Source organism: Spermophilus citellus, assembly GCF_964194105.1.
Source record: "Spermophilus citellus genome assembly, chromosome: 1".
NCBI classification, from domain to species: domain Eukaryota; kingdom Metazoa; phylum Chordata; class Mammalia; order Rodentia; family Sciuridae; genus Spermophilus; species Spermophilus citellus.
Window position 1 is genome coordinate 39,539,020 of NC_138182.1, and position 16,993 is coordinate 39,556,012.

The window sequence follows — 16,993 nt, forward strand, 5'->3', positions numbered from 1 at the left end:
AGTTTCCATTGGAATGCTTGTAGATTATGCAAGACAGCAGAGTCACAAGACTGGATACCAAGTCACTAAACTAATCAAGTTTTTGTCTTTTTTTTTTTTAAAATATTTATTAGTTGTAGTTGGACACAATATCTTTATTTTACTCATTTATTTTTATGTGGTGCTGAGGATCGAACCCACGGCCTCTCACATGCTAGGCAAGCACTCTACGGCTGAGCCACAATCCCAGCCCAAGTTTTCTTCATCTTTAAAATTAAATAAAAACAGTAGTATTATGCTATTTATATTTTCTAGGCATAATCAAGCATTATAAAAATTATCTGTTTAATCCTCTCAGCAACTCTGAGGTATTTAATATTATGTCCAATAATATTAACACTGATGGCTCTTTCCTCAACTACCCAGATTACTGCGTATTTTCAGGGCCATTTCTGTAAGAGTCCAAGTCTGTGTAACTTGAATAAGAAGCACTTGCTGCTTACATAGGGGTGTTGGCATATTGGTAAAGGTAGAAACTTCAGAACTGCATTTAGATTATCTTTAGAATGAAGAGTAGTGAAGGGATGTTACCCAAATGCCCTATCAATAGACAGGGCCCGAGCATATTCATCAATAAAAGATCTTGCTACAACTAAAGAGTGATATAGAATAAAGTTAGCCATACTTTTTATTACAATGGAAATGTGTATATATTTGATTTGCATGTACTCATGTACTTTAGTTTTTTTTAAACAATCAATTCCACATGTTTTTTTTTTCTATAGTTTTTTTTTAGTATTTAAAAAAACTGAGTCTAGTTACTATGAATCTAATTTTAGGATAATATTTAGGATATAAAAGTATTATTACAAACTATTATAAACTCCACAAAAACATTAAATATCCTCAGAACCAGGGGCTAACAAAGCTACTAATCAAGTAGAAAGCCCCAAATTCTCAAAAGCTTTCAGAGGAAAATTAGTAATGAGTTTTGTTCTTGAGAGTACATAATTAAATTGTGGTAAGTGGTTATAGCTCACTGCAAATCAATGGTTGCTAACAGGGGTATTTCTTTGTAGAGAGTGTTTTGAAATTTTGTAAGGGGTATTTCTGATCTGATCACAATATGCAGGTGAAGTGGCTGATGGTTATAAGGTACTGAGAGCACTATGTTGGACGATCAGTCCAATAAGAAATTGGTCCTTTCCTCTATCACTTTTGGATGTCTTGTTAGATGTCCATGTAGGTGAAATATCTGTAATGATTAGAATCTAGAACTTACTTCCATTTATTAAGGTATTTTTCGTACACTTTGGAAGACACTGACTTTTCCCAACATATAACTACTATGCACTTTGGGAAAGACTATTTAACTTTTAAAAAAATATTTATTTTTTAGTTGTAGTTGGACACAATGCCTTTATTTTATTTATTTATTTTTATGTGGTGCTGAGGATAGAACCCAAGGCCTTGCACATGCTAGGCGAGCACTCTACTGCTGAGCCACAATCTCAGCCCAAGACTATTTAATTTTGTTCTGAAATATACTAAGACCTGCACACTATATATAAGAAATTAATGTCACAAATGACAATACTGCTTATGGTATCTGAATAATCAATTCCACGTATTTTTTTCCTATAATATCTTTGTGTGTATTTGGGCCCAAACATTGCTATATTAGAACATACAATATCCTATTAAGAATAGCTTTGTTTCTCCTTTAAGGCAGTTTTTTTTTTTTAATATTTAAAAAACTGAGTCTAGTTACCATGAATCTGATTTTAGGATAATATTTAGGATATAAAGGTATTATTACAAACTATTATAAATAGGAGTAGTAAATTAAGAATTATTGTAACGAATCTCAGTGTCATCACATGTACAAATACTAGGAAAAACTTGTAAGAGAATTATCTGAAGGTATAAGAATGCCTATTTCTTATATTTAAAGAACAAGTTAGCTTAAAGAATTTTCAGTCTTCAAAAACAATTGAAATTTCATACTACAGGCAGGGGGAGAAATGTACAGTTAGAACTACTTTACGAAATACTCTTACCTTCCATTGCAAAGTAAGTGAATTTTTGGTCCGATTGGCTATCCTTGGTGGATTAGGTACATCAGGTTCACAGCTCAAGGTAGTAAAGCTTTCAGCTTCTGAAGGAGTTCCCTTTATAGAATTGGACTCTGCCTGTACTCTAAGGGGATAAAATAGTTTTACCCTGTAGAATCACTGTAGCTTACTTTCAAAAGCATAATTTTAAAGTATTTTCAATAAGGTAGCTTTCTTTTTTAATTTTCTTTAAAATACAAATTTCTTTCTAAAGAAATTTGTATTTTAAAGAAAATACAGGGCTGGGGATGTGGCTCAAGCGGTAGCGCGCTCGCCTGGCATGCGTGCGGCCCGGGTTCGATCCTCAGCACCACATACAAACAAAGATGTTGTGCCCGCCGAAAACTAAAAAAATAAAGATTAAAAAAAAAAAATAATAATAAAAAAAAAAAGAAAATACAAAGAGACGATCCTTAAAAAAACAGTATAGACCAGTGGCTTTCTTTTTATTTTACTGAAACCCAAAGTAAGAAATGCATTTTAAATTGTAGACCTAACTATGTCTGTACATACCTGTAACAAGAATTTCCTAAAATAATAGTTCCTGAAACAATATTATTAATATACAGATAATTTCTATTTCATTTGATTCTATTTTGTTTTTTAAAAAATGTTGAATATAAACCACAAAATTAAATTGATGATTCAACAATGGTGGCAATCCAGTTTGAAAAATATTAGGGTAGACAAGACTTTGGGTTTAACCATGGAAAATTTACTTGAAGAGTTAATAGTTTAACAGGAATAATCCCAGCTATAAAAGCTTTTTAAAAACTAGGTGATTAACTAAATGTTATATTGAACCCTAGTTGGGGAAGCCCTAAAATTTATAAATGTTTGGCAATATATATTGGAAAAATTATAAAACATTTTGAGTTACTCTTATTAAATTTGAAATTCTATGGTTTAGTATCTTATGCTCTTTCCAAAACACAATGCAGTAAGATAGGTAAGAATAAACCAAGTATAATTTGATTCTATTAACAAAAATTTCAAAAAGCTGGGACAAGTCTCCAGAACTAAATTAGATATGATATATTCTACAGATTCATTTCAATCCCTAGATCTTATAAACTCAGTGATTAAATCTTTCCTCACTATTACACTGAAGTTAAATGCTTTTGGTTATTTCTAGTCTAAAATTAATAAATTATATCCTATACTTACAAGGAAACTGTTAAGAAAAAACAAAAACCAAAAAACCAAAATCATAATTCTGTAATATATCATATAAAGGCAACATGAAGGAGTTCCTTACTTTGCATGGTAATCTGTAGCTGGTTTGAGATCATTTAATGTGACACTTGTTTCTTCTCCTCTGGTGGGGGAAAAAAGAGTAATATTTCAGTGTTTGACAAATAAAGCATTTCCAAAGGATGTGTATTATACTGTTCCTTTTTTTTTTTTTTTTTTTTTTTTTTGGTACCAGGGATTGAATCCAGAAGGGCTTAACCACTCAACTACATTCTTAGTCCTTTTTATTTTGAGACAGGTCTCCTGAAATTGCTTAGGGCCTTGCAAAATTGCTGAGGCTGGCTCTGAATTTGCAATCTTTCTGCCTCAGCGTCCTAATCCCCTGGGATTACAGGTATGTGCCACCGCACCCAACCTACTGTTTCTTTATTAACTAAAATCTTATTCAGATTTCATTAATATAGAATTCTTACTATTTTAAAACAGCAAAGTATGTTAAGCAAATCAAATGTGTAGATGAGGCTTTTTTTTTTTTTGGTGTGGTGTTAGGGAAGTATTTAACTTATTGAGGAAATGGAATCATTGCTAAAAAATTTATTACTAAAAAATCCATTTTGTATATAACAACATGACTTTAATTATATATATTGCAGTTAAATTTAATGAGTAGATAAGGAAAAAAGTGAATCATAATTTAAAGTAAAGCATTTCTTGTGTCCACTATTATATTTTTAAATACAGCAGCATACAAACTAAAATCATTTGCTACAACTATTATTTGAGTATGTAGCCACAAACTAATCTGTTCTCCATTTCTTCTCGATTGTTTTTTTGGAGAGCTGGGGATCAAACCCAGGGTTTGGCACATGCTAGGTAAGTACATTACCTCTGAGCTATACTTCCAGCCCCCTCTCTCCTTTTTCTTTTATTTAAAAATCACTGTTCCCAGCTGGTTGTAGCGGTGAACACCTATAATGAGTGACTGGAAGCTGAGGCAAAGACCATAAGTTTCTGGCCAGCCAGGTAAGCTTGGGAAACTTTGAGAGACTGTTTCAAAATTTAAAAAGTCGGGCTGGGGTCATGGCTCTGTGGTAGTGTGCTTGCCTACCACATCCTCACTGTGTTTGATTTGTGATTGAGGCACTGTGTTTGATTCTCAGCATCACAGAAAAAATAAATAAAATAATTAAAAACTTTTAAAGAGTCTGGGGATATAGCTCAGTGGTAGAGTGAACCTAGGTTTAACCCTTGGTACTGCCAAAAACAAAAACAAAACAAAAACCATTGTTCCCTCTTCTATTTCTTTCAACCAAATCACTCCTATTTTGTAGACTTCTTTCCTACCCTATGCCTCTCAGTTACACTGCTTCTTAAATCAAAACCAATAAATATGATGAAAAATAATGTCTTATCTATCAAAGTACAGTTTAATAAACTGGGCAATTATAGTAGCATCCCCAGAAAAAGACTTTAATTGGTGTAGGATAGTGGAGGTTACTATTGTGTTCCCTGCCTAGGCTGCAAATCGAAATAAATCCTTCTTCTTAGTAAACAGCCATATCTAACTAGAAACAGTCATAAATACAAAATTAGAAATAAAGACAAGAAAATCTAAGGCAGGGCATTTTATAATTGTATGTGATGAAATGAGATTCACTAGGGAAGTTTCACTTTCTTCTTCTTTTTAAAAAATATTTTATTTTTTAGTTTTAGGTGGACATAACATCTTTATTTTTCATATTTATGTGGTGCTGAGGATCGAACCCAGTGCCTCATGCATTATGGTGAGTACTCCCCAGCTTTTTCCTTTCTTCTTAACAGCTATTTTTTGAAAAAAAGATACGAAGGTGGATGATGTTGCCAGTGATCCTTGTCATGATCATTTAAATGACTAACCACCTCCTTAATCATCTTGATGGTGCTTAAACTGTAAGAAGTAATTGGCTTTACCTTTCATATTTTCCATTAGAATAAACAATTTCTATATTAAAAAGGCAGAAAAGTAATTTCTGGTACTAAGTTCATTTTACAATAGAATGTATATACAAGACTTAAATCCAAGTCCATAGAGGAGCAATGTAAATGCTCTATCCATTTACCTGAGTTCACAATTCAAAGTTATCCATTTCTTGGTCTTGGGTTCTATATACTACAATTTATATTTAACGCATCAAGAATATATGAATATGAGACATTTATTAGGGAGCTGATGGTGGAAGAGCTGAATGTGGCCAATGAAAAAGACTGTTCTGAGGAGTATAGACAGAAATGTGTATCAGCCTTCATTATACAGCAAAATCACTATTGCTGGTCAATTTACAGATCCAAATAAAAACATGAAGAGGGAAAATAGAACCAAATCAGAAATAATCTATTTATGATCAACCATTAATTTACATAATGGGAAGGAACAAAACTAACAAATACCTACACATAAAGACTTTTGTATTTCCCATCTTTTCCAGTACTCGAGACCAGAATTTCATAACTGTAGAGCTCTGGCACAGTAATCTGGTCTGTTTCGCCATTAATGAAGCTTGAAGGTGGTGACCAGGTAATTACTACTGTCCTTGCCTGGATGTCTGAGGCCTGCAAAAACATAATGCATGCCATATTCAGTGATTTTCAATTGTTGGTCACTGTTTGAAAACTCCCATCCTCTGTCCACAAAGTCCAATGCACTACTTTTCCTTTAAATTTCAGCAATCATCCTTTCCTAGGAAAATTTCCCTAACATTCCTGCCAATGTTTAATCCCCCTATTACACATTGATAATACTCTGTTTGTTCTGGCACTTCAGTTATAATTTTATATTATACATTTACTGCATAATACTGACCATGAAACTAAGTTGAGTCAGGGGCTGTGTCTGTGTTCTCCATTCTATTTTCAATTTTGTCACAGGGTATTAAATGGATAGATATACACAAATGACCTGAAAGAGGACTGGATGAAAACTCAAACTTGGCATGATCAAGTTGAAGGAGTGGGTAAAAGGAGATTTATTTTTATTCTCTATATTTTTATATTACATCTTTTACCATAAAAAAGTCAACAACAGTAATAAACATATTCAGGATTCAATCTAAATCACTGATACTTCTATGAAATTTCTTTTAAAATGGAGTGAAGTTATAGCCCTTTAAAGAAGCAGAGGAAGAAAAGGACTAATCAGAACAATTACTGTGGTGTTTTCCTTTCTAGTCTTTTCTTAAATTCTTTATAAACAGACTGTAATTATGGTGTCCAAACAGTATGGTCCTCAGTATTCCTTCTTCCCCACTTCTGTAAGAACATCTTCACATACTTCGTAATGCTTCAGTCATATATTTTAATGGCTCTTTCATTTTGTCCAGTAAAAACATGTCATGATTTAACTATACTTTCCTTTAGTTTTGCTTTTTGCTAATGCTAATGATGCAAGCTTTTTTTTTTTTTTTGGTTTGCGTAGATTTTTATGGAGAAATGAGACTTCATGCAGCTTCAGAGGAGATCAGTTTATATTTCTTTTGATTATCAGTGAAGAATCCTTTCTGCTCTTAATGGTTTAAAAAATTCAATTTGAGCCGGGTGTTCTGGTACATGCCTATAATCCTAACCACCTGAGACGGTGAGGTAGGACTGCAACTTTGAGGCCAGCAAGACTGTGTCTCAAAATAAAAATAAAAAGGGCTGGGGTATAGCTCAGTTGTGGAGTGCTTGCCTAGCATGTGTGAGGCCCTGGGTTCGATATTCAATACTGCCCAAAATGGTCAATTTGTAGGCTTGCTCCACTTCAATTCCAAGTACTTTTTCCTTCCCCTCTTCCCTCTCCCTGATTCCCCTCCTCTCCTGTATTGGTCTTCTTTCTACTTATTTATTTATTTGGCACTAGGGATCAAACCCAGGGGTGCTTAGCCACATGCCCAATCCTCTTTATTTTTTATTTTGAGACAGGGTCTTACTAAGTTACTTAGGACTTAATAAGTTGCTGAGGCTGGCTTTGAACTTGAGATCCTCCTGCTTTAGCCTGCTGAGCCTCTGAGATTTCAGGCATGTGCCACTGCACCTAGCTATTCATTTAGTTTTAATTGGTACATTATGGTTATATATAAAATTGGAATGCTCTGTAATTTATTCATACATGCACAAAGCATAATTTGGTCAATTTCATTCCCCTTTCCCTCCTGTTTCTACTCTACTGATCTCCCTTCTATTTTTGCAAGATCCCCGCTTTTTTAAATTCCTTTTTCCTCTCTAGCTTCCACCTGAGGGAAAACATTTACCCCTTGACTTTCTGAGTTTGGCTTATTTCACTCAGCATGATATTCTCCAGTTCTATCCATTTACCAATAAATGATATAGTTTCATTCTTCTTTATGGTTGAGTAGAACTCAAATTGTGAATGTATGCCGCATTTTCTTTATCCATTTATCATTTACTTGTTGGCTGACAGGGACCTAGGCTGGTTCTGTAATTTGGCTACTATAAATTATGCTGCTGTAAACAACGTTATGCACGTATCACTACAGCATGCTAATTATAGTTCTTTTGGATACATACCAAGGAGTAGGATAGCTGGGTCATATGGTAGGCAGGTTCTATCTTTATATAGCTTATTTTAAATGTATACAGATAATTTTATATAAGCCAATTCTGCTTCCACACATTTTTCTGATATTCTGCTTTATCCTATTATATCTATACTTATAAAGGGCTGGAAAATTCTAATTATCTTCTAGTTTTTCTATTATTTGATTTTAACTCATTTTGCTTACAGAGTTAGCTGGATACATTTTACATGGAAATAATATAAATGGATTAAAACTATGATATCCAGTGTACCCACACTATCAGATCTCTGCCTATCCTAATGATCAGTAATATCATTTAGGATACATTGTATCCTTGCTTAAAAACAGAATGCTTTTCTTAATATTCTGCTTCACTGATTAATGTAGTTTTTCCTTAGGTCAAATCCATGATGACATATTATTGACCTCATACTTCTCATAAGTTTTAAATAAAGCCTGAATGAACATATACTAAATCAAACTCATCCCCTATATATAAATGCCAATAAAATATGAAATACTCACCACAGGTTTGGCAATGTTGGAAAGAAGTGCTTCAAATGCTTTAGTTTCTTCATCTTTTTCTTAAAACAAAACAAATTAAAATAAACTTAAATACAATTCTTTCTTCCTCTAAAACATGTCTTATAAAACTAGGTTGGTATTTGAGATTTTATTTTCTAGTTTTTTTAAAAAAAATATTTTAAATTGTAGATGGACAAAATACCTTTATTTTACTTATTTATTTTTATGTGGTTCTGAGGATCAAACACAGTGCCTCACACATGCTAGACAAGTGCTCTACCACTGAATTACACCCCCAACCCCCTTATTTTCTAGTTTTTTATCCTTAGTTCATACAGTACAATTTGTGGTCCTTTAGTATTTGTCTACTTCAATTTCTATTTTAAGTTCAACCATGATTATTAATTATAACTACATATCTTTATGCACATATCTATGCACACAATTATACACACAGACACACACAATATGTATATACACATACACAGGTGAACAATAAGCTTTTCTTATAAAAAGTATATTTCTGCTGGATGGGGCGCATGTCTGTAATCCCAGCAGCTCAGTAGGCTGAGACAGGAGGATCGTAAGTTCAAAGCCAGGCTCAGCAAAAGCAAGGTGCTAAGCAACTCAGTGAGACCCTGCTCTAAATAAAATACAAAAAATAAGGATGGGGATGTGGCTCAGTGGTCATGTACCCCTGAGTTCAATTCCTGGTACCAAAAAAAAAAAAAAAAAAAAAAAAAAAGTGTATTTCGATTCACAGTATAAAAAATACTCTCTTCTTTGGAAGTTTTCATTTGCCAATCTTGAACAACTTATTAAGTTAACTAAGAATTTTTCATGTCATGCCATAACTGTGGTTTCCCCAAATAGGAATATAATTTGCTCAACCATAACTTACTGATACCACTGACAAACATGAAAGTTTAGCTTAATTCTTTGGAAACATCTGTGCTGAAAATGATCAGGAAGTCTCAAAACTGAAGTAGATGTTATTAATATATAAGCCACAAAAGGCCATTAGAGCATTATTTAAAATTTGGTAGTGAGGAATGAAAATTTTAAGGAAAAGGAAGATGGGAAGAGTTACCATGGCTGACATTTTGAAAATTTCCTCAAAGCTGAAAGCATCTGAGCTCCTAGTCAAATATTAGCTACATTATTTGATAATTAAACATACTAAGGAATTAGGAGTATAAGTTTAGATAAACATTCAAGAACTGAGAAAGTTGTGGGATTAGTATTTATGAAATGGAAGGTTAGTATGCTACATCATCTCTGAGAAAACTGTTTAAAGTTTGAACTGATCTACCATTAGAAATGAAAGGAGATATAGTCAGTATCTAAGAAATCCTAAAGAACATACATACAGAAACTACAGAAGTCAAGATAAGTAGTAGTGAGAATTAACGTTATAGTCTTGGGTACTAACTTCATGTTGTAGGCATAATGGAAGATAGGTTATTTGTTAATCCAGTTTATATTTAGTTTATAGAGATTGAACCTAGTATATATAAAAAATAGTGCTCAGAGTTCATCTGGTGAACAGACTAGGGGAAGGATCCAAAGTAAACAGTATTTTAAAAGAAAAAACTTTTCAAAGGAATGAAGAATTACTATAGAGTATGTAGAGGAACTTGTTAAGGACAAATCTATTGGAGATTTACACATAAAAGAAGTTTGGAGAAATAAAATTTTGATAAAAATTTTATTTCTGGATTAACATTATCTGAGCATGCTTATCTATCAGTAAAATTTATGATATAGGTGAAATTACTGAGATTTCCTAAATTATCAAAAGCAGCAGACTAGTAACAAAACCTTTCTCATATTTAAGAAATGTTAGGGTATGAATCTAGTTTACTTGGACCAGGACAAAATGACTGAAAAATCAGAATATAATTTTAGTAGGTTAAACAATGATGAAAAGTATCAGTGACAATGGCTGAGTATTTTAAATCCTTACCTTCTAGTTCTGTATCCACTTGTATACAACCTTTCACTTTTCCTGATTTGTTTTTTGCTGATCCTGTGTTTATACCACTGGCAGTCTGCCCTTTTATAAGTCCATTGTGTTCATTTATGGGAGAAGGGCATTTCTGGGGTGATGATGGTGGACTGCTCATTTTATCTTTCTGTGTTCCTTGGCGATCCTTTAATTTTTTCTGCAAACGTTCATACGTTTTGCTAGATCTTTCATCTCTAAAGTTGGATCTTCCATGTGTAGAGTGAGCATCTAGGAAGAAATAAAAAGCAAATGTTAAGATCACTTTCCCTAAATAAGTTCATGACATGAGAACAGATTAGGAAGTAAGTCTAACATTTCTTTTTTTCATTGTTCCCAACTACTGATCTCCATAGAAATAGCTTGATGGTATGCTATGATTATCACAAGTGAAAAATGAGACTTACATGTCCACAGTTGTTTGACATTTACTCTACTGTAAGCTATTGATTTTCACGTCTCTTAAAAAAAAATCAAACATAAGTAAAAATAAAACACTGCCTGACTAAATTCCTTTATGACTTAAAGGAAATCATCACTGGAAAAGATTTAGAGTTAGCAAAAAGAAACAAGCTGGACTTGAGGGGATGCAGTTGTGGCTCAGTGGTAGAGCACTTGCCTAGCTCTTGCAAGGCCCTGAGTTCAATCCTCAGCCCCACATAAAAATAAATAAAGGTATTGTGCCCACTACAACTAAAAAATAAATATTAAACAACAACAAAAAACCCTTAGAAGGAAACAAAGGTATACATTTGATTTACCTTGGAATAGGCAATAGTTTCTTAGATAAGAATCCAAAGCACAAAGCAAACCAAGAAAAAATAAATTGGACTTTATCAAAATTAAAAACATTTCTGTATCAAAGGCTGCCATGAGGGAAATGAAGAGATAAAATGAGAGAAAATATCTACAAATCATGTATCTGATAAAGACACTTGTAACCAGAATATGACTTGTAACCAGAATATGTAAAGCAAAATTCAATAAAATTGGTAAAGAGCCAGGTGTCGTGGCACATGCCTGTAATCTCAATTATTTGGGAGGCTGAGGCAGGAGTTCACATTTGAGAATAGCATGGGCAACTAACTTAGCGAGACCTTGTCTCAAAATTAAAAAAAAAAAAAAAAAAGCTCAGTGGTAAAGCACCCTGAGTTCAACTCCCAGTGCCAAAAAAAGAAAAAGATGGGGGTGGGTGGGTAAAGAATATGAATAAACTTTCTCCACAGAAGACACAAATGGCCAATGAGCACAAAAAAGATGCTCAACATCAGCAGTCATTAGAGAAAAGCAAACCAAAACTATGATGAGGGCTGAGGTTACAGCTCAGTGGTAGAGTGCTCACCTGGCATGTGTGAGGCACTGGATTCAATGCTCAGCACTACATTAAATAATAATAATAATAATAATGGTACCATGTTTATCTACTATGACTAAAAAAAATTAAAAACAAAAACAAAAACAAAAACAAAAGAAAACCCAACTACGATGAGATAAAACTTTACATGTAACAGGTTGGCTATCAAAATTTGAGACGATAAAAGTTTTGTCAAGGATGTGGAAGAATTGGAACCCTCACATATTGCTAGTGGGGATATCTAATGGTGTAATTACTGAGTGTGCTGTTCCCCAATAAACTAAAAAGAATTAACACATGAGAAGAGAAATTCCATTCTAAGGTATATACCTAGAAGTGAAAACAAGTCAATATAAAATCTTGTTCATAGACAAAAACTGAAAATAATCCAAATGTCCATCAACTAATGAATAAACAAACAAAATGTTCTATATCCTTAATGTAGTATTACTGAACTGTAAGAAGGGGTGAAATAACTACCATATGTGATAATACAGAGGAACATCAAAACTGTGAAAAAGCCTAGACAATTTTTTTTTTTTTTGGTACTGGGAATTAAACCCAGGGTGCTCTACCACTGAGCTACAATCCCAGCTCTTTTTATTTTCAGACAGGATCTTGTTAAGTTGCTGAGGGTCTCCCTAAGTTACTGAGGCTAGCTATGAAATTGAGATCTTCCTGCCTAAATCTCTAGATTATACCCAGTCACTGGATTATACCCAGGTATGCACCACCATGCCTGACTGGCTGTGTGAACATTTTAATGAAAATTTTATATGCAATACATATATTGCACATATATTTAAGTGACTTGTTGCAAAAGAGGCAAATTCACAAAGACACAGTTTGGGAGGAAAAGAGGAAATTGGGACTATTAATAGGTATAAGGTTTCTTTTTTGGGATGAAAGAAATGTTCTATAATGAGATAGTGGTAGTAAGGGTAGTATATACAGGTTGAACATCCCTAATTAAAAAATCTGAAATCTGAAGTGCTCCAAAATCTGGAACTCTTTGAGTGCTGACCATGACATCACAAATGGAAAATTCCACACCTGACTTTATGGAATGGGTTGTACAAAGTTATTAAAGTATTGCATAAAAATTACCTTTGGATTATGTATGAAAGGTATGTATGAAACGTAAATGAATTTTGTGTTTAGAGTTGGGTCCCATTCCCAAAATATCTCATTTTATATATGAAAATACTCCAGAATCTGAAATATTTCTGGTCCCAAACATTTTGAATATGGGATACTCAACCTGCAGAGAATATGCTAAAAACCACTGAAATGTACAATAACTATTATGTGAATTATAACTTAACAAAACTAATAAAACATAAAAATATAATCAATTAGTATATACATTTAAATTGTGGTTATTCAAATGCTTTATATTTTATCTATTTCTCAAGAAACAAAAAATATGTTACAGCAGTAGAAAGAGCAGGAACTTTATTATCAGACAGACATAAGATGGTTAAAATCCTCAAGAAACTAGTGTAACCTTGTAAAAAATTATTTAGCATTTCTGAGCCTCAGTTTTCTCTTCTGTTTTTTGCAGAATATTGAGGATTAAGTGAGATAATAAATTTATGAGCACAGTGCCTATGGCTTACAAAGAATGTTCCATCAGGTCTCACTTTGGGAATCCACACAAAATGTGCATGGAAAAGGGATTATGGAAGCAGCTACTAGCTAGGAAACCAGTGCCATAAGTTATTAGGATCCTGTGTTAGATTTCCCGGCCTATAAACTTAAAACACAATATGAATCTTGCCTTCCACTATTGGGTGGTTTCGTTAGGGGTTTTAAGGATGCAAAATATTAATAATTATGAAACCCAGTTATATTTTTCTCAAACATTTACAAACTGCCAAAATTAACAATACAGACAGAAGGATGGGACTTACTTGTAGCATAAACTCTTGCTATTTTAAAGTACGTCTAGGCTGGGGATATAATTCAGCGGCATTACTTAGCATTCATGAGGCCCTGGGTTCTATCCTCAGCATTAAGGAGTTGGGGGGAAGGTGTCAAAAGTATGTTTGTTGGACCACCACATGAGCACAACTTGGGAGATTGTTAGAATATAGAATCTCATGCCCCATCTAGACTTACTGGGTCAATCAGCATTACTTTGGCAATGAATAGGTTTGAAAAAAAAAATACATACAATGTATCCACTATTTAAAGGCTATGCTGAATAACTTGAATTTTTATTTAGGGTTACTTTTCCTACAAATTTACTGAGCATAAGGGGCAGGCACTGTTAAGTCCCAAGAACATCAGTGACGAATTAACCAGTTCAAGTCTTACAGAGATTATAGTCAAATAAGGGAGACAAGGCGTACAAATTGACCAAAACAAAACAACAAACAAACAAACAAACAAAAAACAAACCAAAAAAAAAACAAAAAAGAAAGAAAAGAAATAGAAATTAAGTTTCGTGAATTCTGTGGGAAACAAACAAACAAACAAACAAACAAGATTTCAGTGCTAAAGACTGATAAGGTAAGGTTGGGGAAGATTCCTCTGAAAGCTGAAGTTTAAAAGAAAAGGAAAACCTAAAGAAAATGGGGAAGAATATTCTTGGCAGAGAGGACACTATGTGAAGAGAGCCTGAAGCAAGAAAGGCTTGAAGGTTTTGAAAAACTTAAAAAATGGGGGGCAAAAGTAGAATAAGTCAGTCAGGGGCCATAGGACAATGGGGTTCACAAACAGGACAGGGGATAAACGGCAAGATCTGGTGATAATTTTAGATGTTAAAAAGGTATGTCGAGAATATGTTGAAGCTGTGTACTATTGGCATCTGGTGGGTAGAGCTCAAGGATCCTGCTAAACATTCAAATGTGTGCAGTTTTGTTCCCCATAACAAAGACTTATCTGTTCTAAAACATCAATGGTAGCACACTTGAGAAACCCTGGTCTAGGGGAAGGGTTTAGGATTTTATTCCAAATGTAATGGGAAGTCGTTGAAATGTTTTAAACAGGATATGATACTTAAAAATGGGTTACAATTGCCATAATGAATTATTAGGGGATAAAAACAAAAAACAAAAAATCTAAATGGAAAAGGCTGGGGCATAACTCAGTGGCAGAGTGCTTGCACATGTGAAGCTCTGGGTTCAATCCTTAACACCACATAAAAATAAACAAATAAAAGTTCTGAAACATTAGAACAAACAAACAAAACAAAGTGGAAGGCTGCTGTTTCAGTTGTCCTGGAAAGAACTAAGGGTGGACTGGATTTGAGTAACAGTAGAGAAAAAGTAGATAATTTGGCAATCTTCCAAAAATAAAAGATATTAATTTAGATGACCATCAGCCTTCAACTTTAGCAAACTGAGTTATTAGTGATACCACCTACTGAGATGAATAAGACACAGAGAGAAAGCAGGTTCTGGGGTCTAAAACTGAGAATGATATCATATACATTTCAGTTGTCCTATAGGAGACATTTAAATGGGGATTATCAAGACGGCAGCAAGATTGGGGCTGGGTTGTGGCTCAGCGGTAGAAAGCTTGCCTGGCGCATGTGAGGCACTGGGTTCAATCCTCAGCACCACATAAAGATAGATAAATAAGATAAAGGTATTTGTCCATCTACAACAACAACAAAATTTAAACATTAAAAAAGAAAAAAGATGGCAGCAAGAAATGGATGTCTGGGGCTTAGAGAAATTTTGGCTGAAAATATACATTTGAGAGCCATCAGTATACACAGGTGGTATTTAAAGCCACAGGAAAGAATAAAATTATTATTTCTCATGTGTGTGGTAATCTATTGTTCCCAATAATTTATTAACACCCTGAAGGAAGAAGTTATGGATCATTCTGGATCATTCTGTTTTCCTCCCCAATCACTTTGTGTAATAGCATCATAGTCTTCAGGATTTACCAATGACATCGTCATGCCTGGCTGAAAATTTCCTCAGAGGCTGTACTGTAGGACAGCAGAAAAGACCTCTTGTTTGATGTGATCCACTAAATACTGTTGCATGATGTAAGTTACTTCCCATCTTGATTTTCTGTTTACTAATCTCCCTTAAAGGGTAATGATCATGAGGATGATGCACTTAATATAGTGCTTGGGCAACAGAATTGTGTTATCTTTACTATATGTTGTTTCTTTTATACAATATGATGAATATGGTGATCACCATCTCTTATATCTGTGCAAAGAATATCCAACTCAATAAAGGATTTTTCAGATGTCTTACCTACATCTCCATATACTTGTGAAGACTGATACTGTGGCATATACTGTGTTGCCATGTCTCCAGCACCAGTCACTGGAGAGTACATATGGCGTGGTGGAGGGGGCATCATGGTTGGGACAGGAATGAAACCAGGTAGAGGAGGATGTGGAGAACGGTGGATGACTGTGTGACCACCAGGGTGAAACTCTGGTGCCTGAGGAACCACAACAACTCTTCGAACACCATTGTCTTCAATAACCTACAAAATGAATTATTAGATTAAAAGCAGAATATAAGTAATTCTTTTCAAATATGTTAGAGTAAGAAAATATAAATTTTAGAGAGTCAATATGAAAAAATTTATTAAATACATTAGGTACACATGAATTAACACTGAATAACATGAAACAATTTTTGTTATATAATTCAATATAAATCTTAAAATACTGATGAGAACAGTCAAATATTATAAACAATGAGCACTAATATCAGGTACATGTATTACATGCATTTAGTTATGCAATAATTGTGGTTTAACAGGAATATATTTCCTTTTTCACATTATGGCCTAGAGTGGAGGGAAAACAAATTGTGAAAAGTCAAAGGAAAACAAGTTGTGAAAAGATGAAAAAGAAGAAGAAAACAACAACAACAACAACAAAAACCCTGGATCTGGATTTTTAAAGAAAAACTGTGTATCAGAGTTTAGGTACAAAACTCTTATGACTGCAACAAGGACAATTTAAACAGTTTATCATTTCATGTGAGGCAAATACCAATATTAACCCCAATTTTTTTTAAGAAAAATATCTGTGGTTATGAGGCTTAGAAATTATGCTTTTTCCCTCCTTTAAATAGGAATAAAACTGAATAGATTTTTTTCTTGAAATGACAGATTACCCACTGAACCTCACTGGTGCTATAAGGACACACAGGAAAGCCTCAAATGCTATAAGATTTGATCTCAAAATTATGAACCTCTCCACTACAATAAGGCCCTTACTCATAAGGATGGCAAATTTTATATGCTAATACACACACACACATATATAAGTATTTGGTAGGTG

General features: G+C 33.7%; 1 protein-coding gene across 3 annotated transcripts in view; it reads right to left on the reverse strand.

The window, feature by feature from the left end:
- FNDC3A (fibronectin type III domain containing 3A) overlaps positions 1-16,993 on the reverse strand; it is a 158,852-nt gene that overhangs the window by 39,391 nt on the left and 102,468 nt on the right. For all 3 annotated transcript variants that reach the window (XM_081289269.1, XM_081289268.1, XM_081289267.1), the window contains 6 exons: positions 15,948-16,185; positions 10,332-10,601; positions 8,366-8,424; positions 5,719-5,876; positions 3,352-3,411; positions 2,040-2,178 (listed from right to left, as the gene is read on the reverse strand). In XM_081289269.1, coding sequence (XP_081145395.1) covers positions 2,040-2,178; positions 3,352-3,411; positions 5,719-5,876; positions 8,366-8,424; positions 10,332-10,601; positions 15,948-16,185 — 924 coding nt within the window. The remainder of the gene's footprint in view (positions 1-2,039; positions 2,179-3,351; positions 3,412-5,718; positions 5,877-8,365; positions 8,425-10,331; positions 10,602-15,947; positions 16,186-16,993) is intronic.